We start from the raw sequence: 21,106 nt of genomic DNA on the forward strand, positions 1-21,106 counted from the left end.
AATACAAATGTGTTGATAAATAAACGTTTTGCTACTGGAAATAGGACTAAATGCCTGTTAGGCAAAATAGCTATTTTTACTCCATAGTTATTGACATTATACAATTATTGCCTTTTGGTGAGGTGTATATGTTGATTTATATATTATTGCATTATATATATATATATATATATATATATATATAAATGTTGCTTTTGTACAATGTAGAACATAAAAAGCAAAGATTTAGTAAAGAATATTTTGGGAAAATTGTTTTACCACACACTGTCGTTTAAAAATGCTTCTGCCCTACATGTACGGAAACAAGTGCTCCTGCAGCACATGTACGTGGAAGCAATCTACAGCCGCACATAAAAAAGGTCAACTGGATCTTGCCAAATACATTTCGGGCAAAGTGTTCTTCTGCATTTACATTGGGCAAAGTATTTCTGCCCCTGCCCCTTCCCCCGATAGGTGGGACAAAGTAGTTTTTTCCGCATATTTACGGAGATGAAATATTTCAGCAGCATGGCAAAGTGTCGTTGTATTGCACAAATGGCGAATGGCTTCGGCTGTGCATATATGTCAACGTGCTTCTACCGCAAAACTATGGGACAAAGCCTTCTGCCACACACATGGCAAAGTCCTTCTTTCGTCCGCACATATAAAGGTCTGGTACTTCAATTGCACTTATACCTGAACGTTATTCTGCAACACATCAACGACGGAAATGCTTCTGCAGCATGTATACTTTAAAGTGTAAGGGAAAATACGTGCTAAATGTATACGAGGCAAAGTGCGAAGTTGTAAAGTCCCACTACTAGACATACTCGTGCGAAGAACTTCTATCGCACATATGGTGTAACATGTGTTGCCGTAAAAATATGGGGCAAATCATGTGGACGCATTCATACTGCATAACTTATATACGGGGTAACATGTTCCAGCAGCAAATATAAGGTGCAATGTTCTTGTGCCTCTCATATGGGAAAAGATTTTTTTGCGGCACATAAAATGTACCTTATTTTTGCTCAGTCTTCGAGTGATAATTTGCTTCAGCAGCACATATAATGGGCAGTTGTTTTTGCCTGTCATTGTGCTTAATATGCAGATCGTTTCTGCAAAACAAATACTGGGTAAAATGTTTCTGATTTAAATATTCCTGCCAAAGTCAATCTGTCGAGTAAATATGCCAAAGTAATTCAGCACATTCTTCCAGAATATTTGAGAAAGCAGATCTATTATATATACAATGGAGAAAGTTCTTCTTCCTCACACAAAAACCTTTTGTCCTTATAAACTGTGCAAGTTTATTTTCTGCTGCACATAATCTGGAATATGTCTGATGCAGGAGATTTACTTTCAAAATGCTTCTGTCACAAATACAAACTTTACATATATAGGAAAGTGTTTCTGTCGCATATAAAAGGGAAAAGGGAGCTTATTTTGCACATAAACGTCAATTTACCACACAGGCACGTGGTATGTTGTTTCAGTCACACATCAAAAGGTCGACGTGCTTCCGCCTTACATAAACCTACCAAAGTGAGTGGGAGCAAATAGCGTCTGCCTCAAGAATACGGCACTGTGCTTTGCTCCACAGGTAAGGGAAAACGTGATTTTGCTGCACACAGCCAAAGGGCATCTGCCGCGCGTGTACAGTATCATTTTCATTATGATATATATTTTATTAGATATTTTATTGCGTTGTCAATTCAAATTGATGTAAACAAATACATATAAATATTTATTTTAAAGGATCATTAAACCACGGCCGCGAAACGTTACGGTATTTTTGAAACATTGCTTTGCTGCATATATTTTCGTCAATAGAGTATTACTACCAATTATATTTCATACTTGAAATGATGTCTTAAAAGTGAATATTCCCATTTGATGCGTGGTATATTATCCTATTTGTCGTTTCTTCTTTTTTACTTCATCATCTTAGACAGCGAATTTAAGATTAAACGATTCTATTTCAAAGCAACACACAATAAGACATAAAACTTTTGATTTCAGCCCTAGAAATTAATTTGGTCTTAAGCCAACACCAAGCATTTCTTACAGGTAGAAATAGATAAAAGACATTTAAATATTCTTTTAAATAGACAGGTAACAGGTATAGTGTATAACACTTTCTTCGGAAATGATTATACCTTAAGTGTCTAACGAGCAGTCTATAAATTGAATCTTGTTCCAGTCGATGTCCATATCTTGGTACCTATTATACATACTTATGATAGGCAGACTTCATTTGTGATAATAATCATCTATTATATCAGCATTATCTTTTTTCCTTTTTTCCTGATCATTTTCAGATGAGTTTCTTAGAAAATTAAAACGTTCTGAAGTTTCAAGTCTAGTTAAATTCTGTATATTTCATATTTTTTTATATTGTATGTCATACAATATGTAAATTTACATCTGTTAGAAGTTTCTTTACGACTAATTATTCCCGAATACGATATTTGAAGCTAGGAAACATCACAATACGTTAGCCATGTTAACAAAAAGGAATAAGTGTATAATCAGTCTTAGATTCAAATAAAGCACACCGATAAACATGCGAGTAGAAAAGATAATATAGAAACAGATGTTGTAACAAATATCTCTTAAAATTATATGTATTTTTTTTCTCTACATACACACTAAGTCTGAGTAGGTAGATAAATAAAATTTATTTGACTGCGAGTTACCGCTAGATACCTTTATGTGTGAGCCTGCATTTAAATCCAGAATTTGTTTGTTTGTTTGTTTGTTTGTTTTGCCAAGTTTAACGTCGCACCGACACAACTATAGGTCATATGAGGATTTTCTAGCTTTTATGGTGAAGGGAGACCAAAAGTAAAACCCCGTGCGCTATTTCATCAACGTCGGGTGTCTTGGTAGAACCACCGACCTTCTGGAAGCCAGCTGGATGGTTTCCTCACATGAAGAATTCAACGTCCCGATTGACCCTTGAACCAAAATCGGTGAAGGCAAGTAATTTGAAGTCGGCGACTTGACCACTCGGCCACAGATGCCTCTTGTGTGAAGTGTCAGATATACTGTGGGGCATGTTTTCTTACATTTTCTATGTGGATATGAGAACGTCAGTGATTTTTCAACAAAGAGAACATATGAATGATATGCAGCGAAGGGACGGATAGAAAATGTAATTAAGCAATGTTATCTACTAAACGAAACCAAATGCATCAAGAGACTATCAAAGAGGAGATATACATTGATACTGACACTGACAAACATATTTGAATGAGGGTTACAGCTTTGAACAACTAAGTAGTAACTTATCTAAATTATATTTTAAGATATTAATATTTTAAGATATTAATAATAATTGATCTCATAGGAAATTAGAAGAAATAATACCTTTTTATGACTTTAAAATATACATTATAGTGTTAGCTTAGAAGAATTTGATCAGATTAAAATGAATTTCAGACAAAACATAGACTAACCAAATTTCCCTCATACAATTTCGGTGACGAACAAAATCAATAGATTCCCATTCATATAAATTAAACGTCAGGAACATTCTCCATCTAAATGGACTTACCAGAACTTGAAACGATGAAAAATCAGTTTCAATATTATCCATTCAGTAGATGCATGTGACATATAAGTACTAGTCTTGGTATTGGTTTGGAAGCATTTCGCCTTTTACATGTTTCCAATACAATTTTGCGGGGCATTATTTATAGGGAGCGCATCAATGGATATTTTTCTTTCTTTTAGATTCAGTTACAATACTTCGACTTATGAATTTGTTCTTTATTTAATTTCCGAGTTTGTTTTCTGTTTAAGAAAGATACGATAAGGATGCAATTGTCTAATGAAAATCATTCTGAATTTGGTCTTGACACCTCGTTTATAAAAAGTGTCATTTTTCGAAAACAGCTACTTCTAGTTGCGTGTACAGCGATAGTAATTGTTTTTCTGATACTGTTGCACACATCGAAAACACAAGGTTTGTAATTTTTATTGCTGTATGGTTATATGTTTATGCCATATCTGGGTAGTTATAACTGTGGGAAAAAGCAATACCTTAAGTGATTATAGAATGATAAAATATTTTTTTTTTTTTAAACTTTGTTGTTAATTCTATAGTCATTAACTATTTCAGTTATTTATCACCATTTTAGTGAGATTGTAATCACAATAGTAAAAGCCAAAAATTGGCGCAATATTTCCATATTTATTTTAGACTCACTGACCATAATTCTTCATACAAGCTACTAGAAACAGGTCAGAATTATCATTAGAAACTTGCTACAGGTGTGCTTGTATGCTACATGTAAATTATGTAGTCGATGTATAATACATATTTTATCAACTGGTGATATATAAGATGATTTACTGTAGGAACTTTAACTTCTTTATTCTTCAAAAAGTATTTCCGTTTTGTATGGTTCATTCTTTATGGATGTTGTTTGACTGGAGTTGAATCTGTCAGTTTAATGTCACATCCTTTTTTTTACAATTCTATTTGATACATCTAGAAAAAAAATGTTCATAGTCGTGTGTAAGTTGCTTTAGCTGTTCTCTTTGTTGAGGTTCCAAATATGAGTTTTTTTCATCTAGGTGCTGTAGATAATCTGAATGCTGAAGTTTCAGTAGATCATGGACAGTGCTCCTATCATGTTCAGTGTTCGCATGTTAACAATCACTTGAATTTTCAAAGTTCTCACTAACAGGTAAACTAACATTAACAGCTTGTGCGACAGTGTTATTTCTATCACGATCTATTTTCGAGTCACAGAAAAAGCATTTGCATGGACCATATCTTAGTAACCACTATCAAATTGTGTGCGTTGATGGTGAGTTGTCGACGCCTATGTTGATGAAATACAGTGTGCCCCAGGGTTCAGTGCTTGGTCCAAAGAACATCATGTACACTTAACCCGTGGGTGCTATATGTAGACGTCATGAACTTCTTCATCATTTCTGCGCCGATGACTCTCAATTTTACCTATCCTTTAAGTCGATAGAGGCTGTGGCTAGAAGTGAGGCATTGCGCCGCATTGAGAGCTGTCTAGGTGAAATTGTCTCGTGGATGCATTGCAACATGCTGAAGCTTAATGCTGACAAAACGGAGGTAATACTATTTACACCAAAGCGTAACTCCAAGTACATTGATGACATCTCTGTGAAGGTCCGTGACTCTGTTATAAAATCCACACAATGTGTTAGAAATTTTGGTGCAATATTTGACAACAGTATGGATATGGAACAACAATCAACTCTGGGTGCCGAGCTGGATATGCACAACTACGCAGAATAGGTCACATCAGACGGTATCTTAACAGTAATGCAACAATGACCCTTATTAACAGCCTGGTTACTTCACGGTTAGACTACTGTAATGCCTTGTGCAATGGTATTTCAAACAGCACACTTAACAAGTTGCAACATGTCCAGAACACGGCAGCTTGCGTCATCATTAAGACGCCCTGTCACAATCATATAACATATGTTCTGATGGAGCTCCACTGGTTGCAAGTAAAATACAGGTTGCAGTACAAGGTTCTGACCCACACCTTCAAGGATTTACACAGTTAGTCCCCTGCCTATATTAGGGATATGATAAAAGTGTAAAACCCGGTCAGAAACATACGATCACAAGACACGCTGTCACTGGTTATGCCAACAACTGAAACCATGATGTATGGCAATCGCAGCGTTTCGTTCACTGCTCCAAAGCTTTGGAACTCCTTTTCCGTCAAGGTCAGGGAAGCTCACACGCTAGCTGCTTTCAGGAGCCTGCTAAAAAAAACACTTCTTTGTACTATTTTTCGTTAACCGACCGATACATTAGTGTTTTTCTTTTTCTTCATAAAACAGCGTAGAACAGTATTTTATCCTAGGGTCACTTAAATACTTCTAAATATGTATATATGTATGTTGGTATGTATGTTTGTTTTGTTTAATTGATATGTTTTACATTCATGAATTTTGTTAATGTGGAATGTTTTTTTTGGGGGGGATGCGTATTTGTTTGTATCGTTTGCAATTTATTCTGTAAAGGTCTTTTGAACGTGTACACGTGCATGAATAGAGTGCTATATAAATAGAGAATATTAGGTTACTGTCTTTCTTAACTTAAGTTTATCCGCCGAGTTGGAGAAAGGTTTATCGACCCGAGGCTTGCCGAGGGGGATAAACCTTTCGGAGACGAGGTGGATAAACTTAAGTTAGGAAAGACAGTAACCTAATATTCTATTTATCCTACAGTCAATAAAATCTGTGTATAACATATATTTAATTTCAAAATGTTTTTTTTCTATACAAAAATAATCCACAATTTCACTCACTTGTGAATTCCTACGCCCTTCAAATTCAACCCCCTTGTCTGCTTGATCCAGTTACACACGATTCCTTACAATAAAACATTATTTCATGCCTCATACTTTGCCTTCTGAAGTTCTGTGTATTATAAATCATCGGTGCTAACAGGGCATTCGCGTACAAAACAAGCAGAATGGTTTTGACTCGGATAAAACACAGCCAAAATCCACGCTTGAGATAAATTCAAATGCCCGCAGTCTTGAATTTACTCCAGTTTCGTACAAGACAATGTGAGATAATGAAATTCCTTCCACCATGAATGGTTTAGATCCAATAATTACAATAAACGACTGATTAAATCTGGTTATTTGTGTAAATTTCTAACTAAATATTGAGTGAACGCCAAATAAACAAAGTCAAGGACGATTCACACAGTCTTTAAAAACCGCCACCGTACCATTTCGTATGGAGGTTTACTAGGATAGAGTGAACCAATTTTTAAAAGAAAAATTAACCTTGGCCGTCCTCATAAAATGATGAAATGTTTGAGCTTCGAACACAGCTCAGTTTACATTGCCTATAGCACATCTACTTGAAAAAGTAGTCCATCATTTGCATTGACAGTATAACCTGCATTGACTGTATAAAGCTCAAGTTTACACGGCAGGCAGATATCGGCCTGATAAATGCATAGTGGTAGGATACATGTGGCATAATATAAATTTATATCACTGTACTCTTTTAACATATTAATGTGACACAAGGCTTTTGCTTGCACCTTCCAGTAGTGGTAACGATGTAATCATGACCATCTGACTTCTCAACAGTATAAGGACCATTATGTCTAGCTTTTAATGGTTAACAAGGGATAGACGAAAGTGTTGAAATTCCGTCACGAGGTTTAAAACTTCTTTTTCCGGCACAGTTATCAAATCTTGACTTCATTCTGTTATGAGCAAATTGCAAATTTAAAATTGCTGATTAACAATCTTTTTGTCAACTTAGTTCAGAAGTCAGAAAAATATTGTAGAAAATTAAAAAATATGTCATCTTCTGAAAGACTTTTTCCTTTAAGGTATACGGAGAATGTGACCAAACACTTATGACTGAAACCAAATGATTCTCGAATATCTTCATCCCTTCTTTGTATCAAAACAATATGCTCGATGATAGGCCGGAGAAGCCTAAATCATGAAATACATGTTGCAATATGTTAATCTGAGTGTACAGATTTAAAGGAACCAAGAAATGTTAAAATTAAATTAAAGCATTAACAATTGGAGTTGAACTAAAAGTTTCTTAAAAAGATAGTTCAAGGAAATCTTTTTGAAGTATACACAGTTGTCAACAGTTTCTGGTCCACTGATTTAGTTTTTAGTCCGATCTGTTCGTTACAAGAAATGCCAAATTACCTCAGAAAATGGGAAAAGCACCAAAGTTGGCAAAACATTATCAAAGTAAATAAAACATTTTTTGTCATTGGACCCATTTGATATCTCTCAAGTTGGCCGATACGGCGGCCATTTATAAAAATGGCCGCCAAAGTCAATTTTTACCGTATGAGATACTAATGAAAGGTCATCATATTCTCATTCATCCCCGTTCATTCCCAAAATGCACCAAAATAATATAAATTAAGGCACCGCCTAGCATGGGGATTTATCTTTTATGTATCCATTTACAAAGAAATATTCAACACACAAAAGAAAGTGAAACTTCGCTATAAACAGTGAAGTTTACATAATTTTAGTGTCATCATACTTCTCACAGCGAATATAATACTTTGCTAAATTTATGAGAAGCCGTGACGATGACGTCATTCACCGTGTTCTCACACCGGCTCTAGGATTTTTTGTTTGCACTCCACGCAAACACTTGACGGCCTTTACACTTCTTTACTGTTTTAAAAGTGTTTTTTTTTCAGTTGCATGTACAGTTTTCATTACGAAAAAGAAGTAAATAAAAATCATGTTGGCACGGTTTACAAATTCCTGTGACTGATTCAGGGTGCTCGGATGTTCATGCAGACAAATAGTCTGCGGTGTGTCCATAAACCGGAACCGGAAAACATCGAAAAATTTACCTCAGTATATGCAAACAACAAAGACGAATAAATATATACGGACGTTACCGTCTCGGGGATTTTCATGCCCGGTGCTTCGCGCCTTAGATAGATCCCCTATAAATATATATATTTAAAATAAATCTTAAATTTGTATAAAAGCAAAGAAAAACAATTTAAATACTGTAAAAATGTTTTCTGTTTCCATGGTTATACGGCTAAAATATAGCCTTTAAAATTCCGTGTAATATCATCATATCGAAAACTTTTTTTCATATTTTAAAAGGGACTTTTTGTTTCAATATATGTTGTTTATAATATACTTCTTGTATTCCCTATACGACAGCCACCAGTGTTTAGCCGGAAGGGCCTTATGGATTACCCCCTGCCAATTTTTCAGCCATACCAAGTGGAGTACTGCGGTAACTTTAAAAGTACAACAGATTTTTTCATGATTCATGGTACATTGATAGATATCAATGTGAAGAATGTCAAAGTCATTTTTTTTTCTTGTGGCAAAAACTGTTGTTGCTATGGCAACAAATAGTCCACGAATATTGTACAAAAGTGTCATCCTGCTATTTCTTCAAAACTAAGAGAGATTGTCACTTGAAAAATTGTACATAGATAGAAGGAAAAATTGAGAACATGCTTGCTATTTTATTTTTTCATTGTACATCCGTCTGTATGTCCGTCTATCATTTGCAAATGGCGGATTCTTCAATAACTACAAAAGTACTAATTTTACAGACTTTTTCATGAAACATTTTATATATGTGGTAGGTAATTTGGAGAATAAGATGTTCCTTTGTGGTTTCTATGACACCAAATACTACAACTGCTCCTTTCGGTTTAGGAATTAGAAATGCAAGAATAATTTTAGCGAAAGGCTAGTAGGATCAAACGACACAAGAATCCTTATTATGCACACGCTGTCGCAATATCTGCACAACAAACTACTCACATAATTATTGAATATGTAACGCTAACTGTAAAACAAATAAGAGTAAGGTTGAAGATGTTAAAGTTGCTTTCATGGACAACGCTTAGTAACTATTCTCTAAAATATATGGACAGTTCAACATTTAGTAGATATATTTCATCTTACTCCTCCCTCTATTGTTATTCTATTCATACCAAGGTCAAGTGTTAAAAAGCGGTATCACAATCAAAACGCATGTTGTCTGTTGTGTAAACTACGTCAGTCGTATTTGAAAGTCCCGATTGGACAGTCTGTTTTATGTTAACATTAATTTTAATAACTGACAGTTTTGGATCCGTCCATTACTCAGCACAGAGAGCTGGAATCTAAAATAAGGTACATGTCAGATACACGTGCCTGCTAGTACACACAAGAACGTGTAGGTAGATAACTTGCATAAGCCAGTGCAGAGCATTTCAGAACTTTTGACAATTTACATCTTCCTCGACAGTCTTTAGCTAGGTTGTACATGTACTTCAGAAGCTATTGGCACGAAACTGGTCCTTGAGCCAAAAATTACCTCTGGTCAGCCTTAGTTATCTTGACTTGGAATCTTAGGAAAGGGATAGAAAACCCGACCCCGTGTGTGCCCGACCTGATAGGCAATTATCTTATTTAGCATTTTGAAGAAGTGTAGCAGACGATGCAGGAATGTACACTATGGCCATTGCGTGAAAAGATGGCTGTAAGCCTCACTGACATCAGTTACTTACCATGTTTTGTTGTTCAGAAGAGTATTGAAATACTCTATCGTAAGCATTTAATCTAAGTCAGGCTCAATTATAGAAGACAAAAAACAAGATCTCAAAAGAATCCTAAAGAAATCAAAATTTTGTCAATGGTGCGGGGATAAAAATATGGCTAGGAGAGTATAATTGTCGGTTCGCAGTTCAGACGTCCGAAAAGAACGACTTTCAGGCATATTCTGAAAATAAAAGCTTTTCTTGATATAGATCGATGTATCACAGTTCAGTGATTCATTTCATCTATACCACAGAAAAATATGAATAGTTTGTTTGTAGGAAGGGGTAGAAATGCATTTAATGCTTGATTCACAGGTAATCACGAGTTTTACTGGTTAGTTTTGTTTGACAAGACGGCGTTCTTCTTACATCAGACCGCTTAATTGGAAGTACCATGGTCTCACAAAAGTGTCATCAGTAGTGTTAATAGATTAGATGGACACAGCAACACTAATAAAATTCTGAGTCGCAAAAACTAATGACAAAGTAAATCACATTTATCCACTAATACACTCTGCAGTCAAAATTCGCTCGCTCGAAATCAGATGATTCAAACACGACTCATTCACTCGAATCCATCGTCAGGTCCAGACCAAATTCTTTTATTACATATTGTTCGATGACTCGAACTACCAATATCTTGAACAAATTTTGTTGGACCCGACTGGTTCGAGTTAACGGAGGTCGACTGTATTAATACTATTTTACAATTATTTGGACTGCTGCTATCTTAAACATTCTTTATATGTTAGTTTCCATTGTTTCCTTAATTCTGACTCACATAAATGCATTCTGTTATTTTTTTATGCGTACTAGTAAATTTGTATCAAGGGGAGACAACATTTGTTTTTCATTTTTGGTGGGGGTGCAGTATTTTTATATATACAATATACATACATTAATTCAAACAGGTGATATAAACTAATAATAGCGATGACTGTAAAATGCTCAACACGAAAAAATTGATTGAGCCTGTTCATGGGCGGTGGTGGAAATGCATGCTACCGTCCGCGCCCTCTAGCCCAGAGTTGAGCAGAACTCAACATTTACAAAAAAAAAAAAAAAAATGAGAGACATCCGCAGAGGTGTTCATACGGCGGTGCACTTTGAACCTTCAATGATACACTAGCGTGTAATTTCATGAAAAGCGGCGTATGGTCCCAAGAAAAAATAACGGATTTGCCCTAAACGAAAATACAATGGGAAGAACTAAACAAACTGGAATTTAGAATGGGGATCAGAAGTTATGGAGCCTGCAAATAACAGGAACTGTCAAAAGACAAAATTAAAAAGCAGCCACCATATCCAAGAGGTGATTATACAAAACCAAAAGCTATGAAAGCGGGAGTATTGGAACCACCTTGGTAGACACGACATAAAAATCGTGCTGAACGATCTGAGAATATCGAAATATAACAGCGCTGATTGAATGTACGTAGAGACATTTTACGACCGCCACAAGGCACAAACAACGCTGTCTATATTAGGTTTATTGATAATATTATGTATTTCTTTAAAATATGTACATGCATGGCGGCCATCTTGGACTTTTCGGCCATATTTAATTTTCTTTTTTTGGATCTCATGCTCATTTTTTGTGTGTTTTGCCCTGAAGAAGTTATATACTAAGCTTTGTGCTTTTCCCATTTTCTGAAGTATCTTTATACGAATTGCATCAAATGCGGATATTGGCTGAAGATATGCCTTATGTATTTTCTGATAAAATTTCCTACAATTTGAGACGGATAAGAAGACCTAAAATATGGGACCCATCAGATTTTAAACTTTAAAATAGTATTTTTATCAGAATAGGATGGGGTGTAGATATCAGACAGGTAATGCCTCGTATCTTTCTTGCTTCATCTTAAGATTGAAGCTTTCAGAGACAATGTGTCCATGCAATATTTTCAAGAAGGTATAGACGAGGGTTTTTCGGTAGGTTTATTATCTGTAAATTTTGATTTTTTCGATTTTCCTGCATTAAAATTATACTCGATGAGAACCTAGAAGGTTTGATTTGGTAAAGAGGATTTCTTTTGAAAGCATTTGGTTTGTTAAAAGAAACTGTATTGTTTAAATTATAATCATCAGTCAGTCTAGCAGCCTCTTCATAAAAGAAAGTTTAAACCCCGATGCGAATACACCTTTTAAATTCTTCAGTTAACATTAGCTGCCTTAGCTAATCATAACTAGTGACTGTCTTCTTGAATGTACAATACCTTTCAAATCACTGCTTTTAAATTATCGTAAATTCAGATAAGGAAATTAATTGAACAACAATCTATTCAATGTAAGCTGGATTAGATTAACAAACGGGGTAACCTTAACCTATATTGCATCAGAATGCTTTCTTTTCAAATCAAAGAAATCACAAAAGTCTAACAACAGACTGAATAGATGTGTCAAACAATCACCAGGATATCTTTGCAAAACCACGATTTTGGCAAACTTCACTACTTAGTATTTCTAAATGACGTGGAAAAATCTACTTTAGTTTGGATGGTGGTCAATGAGAAATTGAACAGTTCTGTAATATTTCAAAAATATTTATGTACAAAAAATAAATTGAAAAAAAAATGTCAATTCGGACTTTTCCACATTCGGATTGGATGTACGCCGTGCACATTTTAAAAATCCAATCGGAAAATTGTCCCATATGTTTGCGAAGTGCAGGTTTTCCAGGCTAATATGATAAAATTTTAAAAGTTGTGTAAGAATGCTTGTATAATGTTAAAATGATATGCAAGAATGTAAGCATCATGAAGAAATGGCCGTCTTCTGAGAAATGTATGGAAATCCAGTTGGAAATTAGTCCAGCTTTTATGCTTGGAAACGGCCGACTAGAACATTGTCCGATTGTATATATTCGAGGCCCCAGAATAACGCGTGAATGCTTAAAAATATACGTCCACGTATATATTTACGCATACACTTGTAATAATATAGGAGCAAATGTATATTTTAGTGCGGCCAGAATGTGCGTGCATGCCCAAATATATACCCCCATATGTATATTATTATACGTGCACGCATATATAATGTAGATGCACCCATATATTGACGTGTAGCGTTAATTTATATTGTACGCGTAATCACAAGGGCACGTATACAACAAGCGCATGTCTATATATAAGTGTTCATCTACATATTTACGCGTGCACGTATTAGAATATACACTATATATATCTATGCTTGGACGCATATTTTCATGGGTGCCCGTATATCTTTAAAAGTGCGCGCACGCAATGCAAACTTTCGACTCATATGATACACCATACATGTAATCATTTCAGAATCAGCAATGTTCTTCAAATTATTGCAACCTTCTGTCTGTAAACCTATTTATCACTATGACCTTAATATGACATGTATGTTGGAGAAAAAACTTTGCCTCTGTAGTGTGAGCATAATTTTATCGTTGTATTTAGTGACCTAATTATTGACTGCTCATGACCCATGCGACATTGGCCCAAAAGATTCGGTATAAGAAATAAAATGCAATGTATACACAAAGTTGTTCCTTCGAAATGACTTGAGTTTCAAACTTAGTTTTAAAGGAACAAGAAAATAATTACGCAAGTGTTATATGTTAAAGATTACGTTGGTGTATTTACTTAGAAGGTATTTTTGTTGTTTTTTCTTCACCTCCGCCTTAGGAGAGGAGAACAGCTTCTGAATACGCAGCAATGAATAATTGACTAAAATGTTCACTACTATATACACCTTAACCACTACATGTATATAGAGTCATATACTGATCAACTGGTATTTTGGTAGGGACAAACGGTCAATGTTGTACAATCAGCAGACCTTTATTCTGATATTGCTAAAGGTCCGCCTGTAAAACAGCTACATTGAGATAATAGAGCAAGGATACATTAAGATGCAAGTCACTTTGGTTCAAAGGCCAGTTTTATGCTTTATATTACATTTGTAAAAAGCTTTTACTATAATTATGGAGATCAAATATTGAACATATAAATACTTAACTTCCAAAAACAGTCGAAGTATAATTCAATTTAAAATATGATACGCTGTTTATTGATGTTTGTTGCAGACGTACACATCGTGTAATAAGTTGCATAGAAATACATAGAAAATAATGACATAGTTACAACTCGAAATATAAAATACAACTATCCTTAACAGATGTTATTTTTTTGTTTTGTTCTGGATTTAATGCCGTTTTTCAACAGTATTTCAGTAAGAGTATGTCATGCAACGGGCAGTTAACCTAACTAGTGTTCCTGGAATCTGTACCAGTACAATCCGTTCTCCGCAAGTAACTGCCAACTTCCCCACATGAATCGGAGGTGTAGAAATAATGATTTCAGACACAATGTCGTTTATCAAATAGTGACGGAGAGCATAGGCCCTGCCCTAGGATCGAACTCACGACCCCATGATCCGTAGACCAACGCTCTACCTACTGAGCTAAGCGGGCGGGCTCCTTAACAAATGCACAATAAACCCTAACAAATGCTTATAAAAAGTAGTTGTATAAAACTTATTTATTTACTGTACCACTAAAAGTAACACAATAAAATAGTTTTAAAACCTGGCATAAAAAGTAACGAAGCAGTATCCGGCAATTCGGTTGGAATTAAAAGGCCTATATCCCCTATCATATGAAACAAATGTGGCAAATAGCAATGCCTACAGTATAATAACTAACTATTTGAAATAAAATAAATTCTGTAATTGTTACACATGAAAAAGTTCTCTTCGCTCCTGGGGCATTCATCGATCTGAAAAAGTAATTTTCAAAGTGATGTCCGACACAAATTGCTTACTTTTCTGGGTTTTTTTAATTACTTTGCTCCTTCTTATTTTCAAGTGAAAATTATTTTTCTCGTTGGTGTTGTATAATCTGATTCCTTTGCCATGGGTCAGATCAGATATTAAACACAAAAAAAAAATGAATTTTTGCCAATCGAAAGGACAAGTCGTCATTTACGACATACACAGCACACTGCATACACAAATAATACTCCGTGCCTGTGGGCGCGGAGAAAGCGGAGAATAAAAGTTTCTTGCTGTAAATGCGCGCTATGAATTTAGAGTGTTGCTAATCACAGCTCGAGCTGCATGTGTACTAAAGACATCGGTCACGTAACAATTATTTAAGAACTAACATAATGGACCGTATTTGATAAATAATGGCACGTGAATATCAAAACATTTTATTACGAATTGCAAAAAGAAATAATTGCCATGTATGGATAAAGTTCTTTAGTGTATGTCTTCCTGTACTCATTTTTGTGATTTTTTTCTGCACCTTTGGTATCAGGGGCATGAGGGATTTTGCCTATTGTTTAACTCTAATAATCAGATCAAAAACTAGTTTGCTATTTTTTTGCCTAGCTGCCTTCAACACTTTTCATGGATAATTTGATAGATTCTAAGCTTTTGTCTGCATATATTAGAATGCCTGACTGTTTCAATCGCTGATTTCAGGAAAAGCATACAATGCAAAACCATCATTGAAATGCACTAATACAAGTAAAAGTACTATTCGTGTACTCTGCCTCATCCTAGCATCAGCAAATGAAAGCGAGCAGATAGCAGCAGTAGACGAAACGTGGGCAGGGCGTTGTGATAAGCACCTTTTTATTAATGGTAAGACATTATCAACTCAAAGAGGGTCCGTCTGGAGAACTTAGTGAGGAGAGCACAGATGTACGGTTCATTGTGTCCTGCGTTTCCAGGTTGTGGTGCATTTGTTTTGTAACGTTTTTAAAGGAATATCGTGCCGCAAATCATATCTTCCTCTTGCTCATGTGGAGAGGTTGGACGTAAACTATTTTAATTTATTAACTGATATCACTTCTCAAGCAAGGTTTTGTAAAATTGTTTTACTTTATCACAAAACTGAATAACATAATTTACCCAAAGTCTTCAGTAGGTTAACGTAGTTCTGCACAAATGATACATCGAAACTCTTGGCTTAACGTCTTAATCTGGATAAATAAAACAAAAGATAATAGGTAAGGGTAGATTTCTCGGAAGCACACAGCACTAAAACAAGGCCACAGAGCCAAGCATTTGCATAGAAGGCCCACAACAAAAAGCTGTAATGGAAAAACATTTCAGACGGGTTGCTTCAAACATCCAACAAGTACATATATGGATGGAAGAGAATGAAATGGTAAGGGGCAAAATTGGGCCGGGTGGGTGGTGGGGGGGGGGGGGATGAACCCGAAGGGTAAAGTTGAACAAGGCCTAAGATACAAAAGGAATGCCACGATCCTTAATTACAGCCACACTACAACGTAAACCACGATAGCACAGACACTCGTTACCAAAGATAAATATACAACCACGACTAATTGAATAACATAGTAAAACAAGCAACACATAAGAAAACAGAAGGACACCATTATAGACTCGGACGCATACAAACGCACCCACATAAAAGTCATGTTCGTGCATAAGGGAAAGGATATTGTCTTGTCTGCTGTTTTAAAATCGGGCATATTTTCTTCATATATTTTATGATAAAAGACTGTAACTAAAACTGTTGAAACGTGATTGTAAATAAGGCAAACACATCTGCGTGAATTTTGCCATCTCTTTAATCGCTTGCACATATCACAACATTAAGCACACGTATCTTTATTTGTTCACCATGTAACTGATATTTTATGGACTTACAATTTTGAAATCTTTCATGAGATTCTACATTCTGGAAGATGCACAGTTCGTAATAGAATTATCGAAACTGCTAATTTGCTCTATACATGTACACCTTTATCTTTTTTTAAAGATTTTATTATAAACCTATTATAAAAGGTCGTCAAATTTTCGAAATTAGTATAGTAAAATGTCAAGCCACTGACCCTTCTTTTCTTCAGTGATGCCCACACAAGCCCGAAACAAAGCCCGGATGAAAATATGGGTCTGTCCCCAATATCAAATTCTGGAAATAATGTCATATGTCCAAAGCTGTGTTGTTGTGATACTCTTAAAAGCAACAACAGAAATAGTTCCCTGTAAAAGAAAAAATAATCTGTAAGTAGAAACCTTTCTTAAATGTTAAATGTCACGAACTAGTGTTGGATATAATGAATATATGTAGGTCATGAATACCGGGATCATTTCAACATTTCAAACCTTGTGCAGGTTTTATTTTACTTCATTTCATTTTATTTTTTTTATTTTTTCCTGTTTTTAAAGGGCAAGAGATCAAACCAACAAAAGCTGAACCAATTTTAAATGCTCCTGTTCCAGAGAAGAGAAATCACCTGACAATGAATATTCATCTTGCGCTTGAATATGTGTACAAAACATATAAAGGCAATTTTGACTGGATATTCAAATGCGATACTGACACCTATGTTATTATGGAAAATCTTCGGAATCTTCTCTCACACGTCGACTCATATCAACCAGGATACCTAGGTTTTCATATGAAGGTATTGTAGATAGATTTTTGTATGACTGAAACACAAAAGAATTTTAAATTTTAATGAATAAGTAATATTCTCTTTGAAGGTCTGTGACCTTTCGCCTCTAAACGTTTTTAGTACTTGTAGCAATGTGCAAATTCAGAGTTTTGCGAAGCGCGGGGCTAGTGGGGCATTGACGTTAGCATGCAATTCTACTGTCGTCAACAAACAGGTTCAGTCAAATCGAGCCTGCAAAATTTACTTACTGTTATAAGTAATGTGAATCATTAATATTTCAAAAATACCGATAATTTTGCAGTATCACTCCCTCTTTGCATGCAACATTAATTTTATAAGGGCTTTTTTTAAATATATGATCGCAAAATGTTTAAGAAGATCTTTTTGAATAATAAAGTTCGATTACGTCAAATAAGAATAGACTCGATTTCATTTAGTCTGTTAATGAGACGTTACGAAATGTCCAAAGGTTGGTCTGTGGGTCCGCTATTCGTGTTTCCACTTGTGTCTCGTTTTGTAAAAGATTCAGTTAAAACTTACAGTTATGTTCCTTTTCATGTGTATTTCTATTATTTACATACCATGGTTTTTCGTCATTAGAACATATGTTATATGGCCGGAATTATGTGCTTTAATTAACGTGCCAGGTTATGTGCATGGTCAAAACTCCCATATTGACCCTGACTGGGTAGTCCCAACTGTGCTTTTTAAAGCATTTGCACATTGTCCAAATTTGTATAATTGTTGCTGTAAGTATAAATCAAATGCTACGTATAATACTAGCTGATTTCATTTTAGAGATGTTTAATCAAGCTTATTTGTTCTTTTTTGTCAGATCAACGTCACGTTGACACAATTATATGTCTTATGGGTACTTTGCAGCTTACGATGGTGAAAGAGGACCCAGTGCGCTCCTCCCGGGCGGGGAATTAAAGTAGAACCACCGAACTTACATAAAGAGGCTGGACGACTTTCCTGTGCCTTAAGCGAGACCCAAATCCGCAATGATGAGGAACAAGTTATTTGAAGTCAACGACTTTAACTACTGAGCCACGGAGGTCTCTTTATATGACAATTTATATTCTATTTTTCTCTATTTAATGATATGAAAGTCTAGGGAAACACAGCGTCATGGTTATATGAGTGGAAGAGGATCTTATGCAATTAGCTGGCAAGGTCTTCATCAGTTGATACATAAGGGATTTAAAAACGGCTGCCGTGAGGAAGATGGTTCAAATGAGAATCTCAACATTAGCTTATGTTTAAATGTACGTACTGTATTGATTAGAAAGTTTGTACTGATTATTACTTTTATGGCAAAATGGCATTCTTCACATTAATAAAGAGGGAAAAGCGTGTCAGTTTGTGAGATATTGTCCTGAATGATGACAATCAATGCAAAATGATAAAGACTTATTGATATTAAAGCTTGGGTAACTTAAAACAGAAATAAATAGAATATTCAAGAAACTTAGACATAGTCACATTGTTTTCTCGAGTGTACTTATCATTTCTTTTCATTGCAAACACTGGATTTATATGAAACTTCATATTTGAAATTCCAATCATACTAATAATTACGGATTTGAATTTTAACAAACCTAAACAAGAGAATAATAACTTTAAAAAAGATTGCCATATATTTTATATATTCCTTTATGTTTAGTTTTTGCTTTACATTACAGGAATCTGAAGTACCTGTATTAAACTCATATGATAAAGATGGAAAAGAAACATTCCATCAAGCAAGCTTAAAACGTCTTTTAATACCGCCTTATCTAAAGCCGATGCAGAATATGGCGTGGAATCAATTTTCCAATTTTGTGAGTCTCATATAGCCTCATTCTATTGCTTGTTTTCCTATGACTAACAGAAAATTCACTATGATTATTTAGAAAGTTGTTTTACTTATACAGTATTAATTTTCTTGTAATGCCGTAAAGCATGTTTCTACATATTTAAATTGACATCGCAAACAGAATGCAAAATATGCTTCTTTTGGGACTATTGAGCGATTTGAATATATCTCCTTGATAGGGCCCCACTGCAACTGGTGTTTATGATTTTGAAAATTGCTAAACATTTCATAATATTTCGTACACAGACTCAGTCAAACCGAGTCTACGATTTTTTCTTGCAAAAATTAGATTCTGCTGCCAAGGGATTCCTCTTCCTTGTTTACTATGACAAAAGTAGTCTATAAGTTAAAGACGTACCCTAAGCATTCTCTAGACAAGGAAACTAATTTGTGTACGGAGTGAAATTGTTGAGTTGTCACCGTTTGTCATTGCTAATCCTGTCCATGTTATATCAATGCAATTGAAAAGTAGCCTATCTCTGTTAACTGCTACACAGGATAACACAGTCATGCATCTAACAGTCCTGTAATTGTTTTGTTTGGTTGTCATATACTTCTAGTTATTTTTCCATATGAAGATGGAATTATATAAAATAAAACAAATGAAAACTAGAAAATGCTTTTGTAAAAAAGCGCATGTCTCCCCCAATGCAAAGTCCTTTAGGCAAGAAGTCAATAGGGGTCAGGAGCAAAAGTCAAAGAGACACTGATGGTTGGCTGCAATAGGGATCATCTACTTGGCATGTCCAGTCATCCCGCTAAATTTCAACACTCTTGGCCTAGTGGTTCTCAAGTCACTGTTCAGGCTCCTGTGACCTTGACCTTTTATCAAGTGACCTCAAAATAAATAGGGGTCATCTACTCTGCATGTCCAATCATCCTATTAAGTTTCAACATTCTAGGTCAAGTGGTTCTCAAGTTATTTTCCAGATTTGATTACATAACCAGGCCCCTGTGACCTTGACCTTTAATAGACTGACCCCAAAATCAATAGGGGTCATCTACTCTGCATGTTCAATCATCCTTTGAAGTTTCAACATTCTGGATCAAGAGGTTCTCAAGTTATTGATCGGAACTTGTTATCAATGTTCAGGCCACTGTGACCTTGACCTTTAACAGAGTGACCCTAAAAAAATAGGGGTCATTTACTCTGCATGAACAATAATCCTATTAAGTTTCAACATTTTGGGTCGAGAGGTTCTCGAGTTATTGATTGGGAACGGTTTTCCAGGTTCAGGCCCCTGTGACCTTGACCTTTAACAGAGTGACTCCAAAATTGTTAGAGTCATCTACTCTGCATGACCAATCATCTTATTAAGTTTCAACATTCTGGGTCAAGTGGTTCTCAAGTTACTGACCGGAAATGGTTTTCAATGTTCAGGCCCCTGTGACCTTGACCTTTAACGGAGTGACCCCAAAATCAATAGAGGTCATCTACTGTGCATGTACAAGTAACCTATGAAGTTTCAACGTTCTGGGTTAAGTGGTACTTAAGTTATTGACCGGAAATGGTTTTCAATGTTCAGGCCCCTGTGACCTTGACCTTTGACGGAGTGACCCCAAAATCAATAGGGGTCATCTACTCTTCATAACCAATCATCCTATGAAGTTTCAACATTCTGGGTTAAGTGGTTCTTGTTATTGATCTGAAATGGTTTTCAATGATCAGGTCCCTGTGACATTGACCTTTGACGGAGTGACCCCAAAATCAATAGGAGTTATCTACTCTTCATGTCCAATTATCCTATGAAGTTTCAACATTCTGGGTCAAGTGGTTCTCTAGTTATT

At 35.4% G+C, this 21,106-nt stretch overlaps 1 protein-coding gene across 1 annotated transcript; it reads left to right on the forward strand.

Moving 5' to 3' along the window:
• Positions 1 to 3,697: 3,697 nt before the first annotated feature.
• LOC123544622 (glycoprotein-N-acetylgalactosamine 3-beta-galactosyltransferase 1-like) lies at positions 3,698 to 19,283 on the forward strand (the record flags this gene model as incomplete). The annotated part of the gene is made up of 5 exons (XM_053535858.1): positions 3,698 to 3,949; positions 15,512 to 15,673; positions 17,231 to 17,469; positions 18,573 to 18,728; positions 19,146 to 19,283. Coding segments are annotated over exons 1-5 (843 nt in total), but the record flags the coding sequence as incomplete, so codon positions are not given.
• Between the last annotated feature and the right edge of the window lie 1,823 nt (positions 19,284 to 21,106).

Source organism: Mercenaria mercenaria, unplaced genomic scaffold, assembly GCF_021730395.1.
Source record: "Mercenaria mercenaria strain notata unplaced genomic scaffold, MADL_Memer_1 contig_551, whole genome shotgun sequence".
Taxonomy (NCBI): domain Eukaryota; kingdom Metazoa; phylum Mollusca; class Bivalvia; order Venerida; family Veneridae; genus Mercenaria; species Mercenaria mercenaria.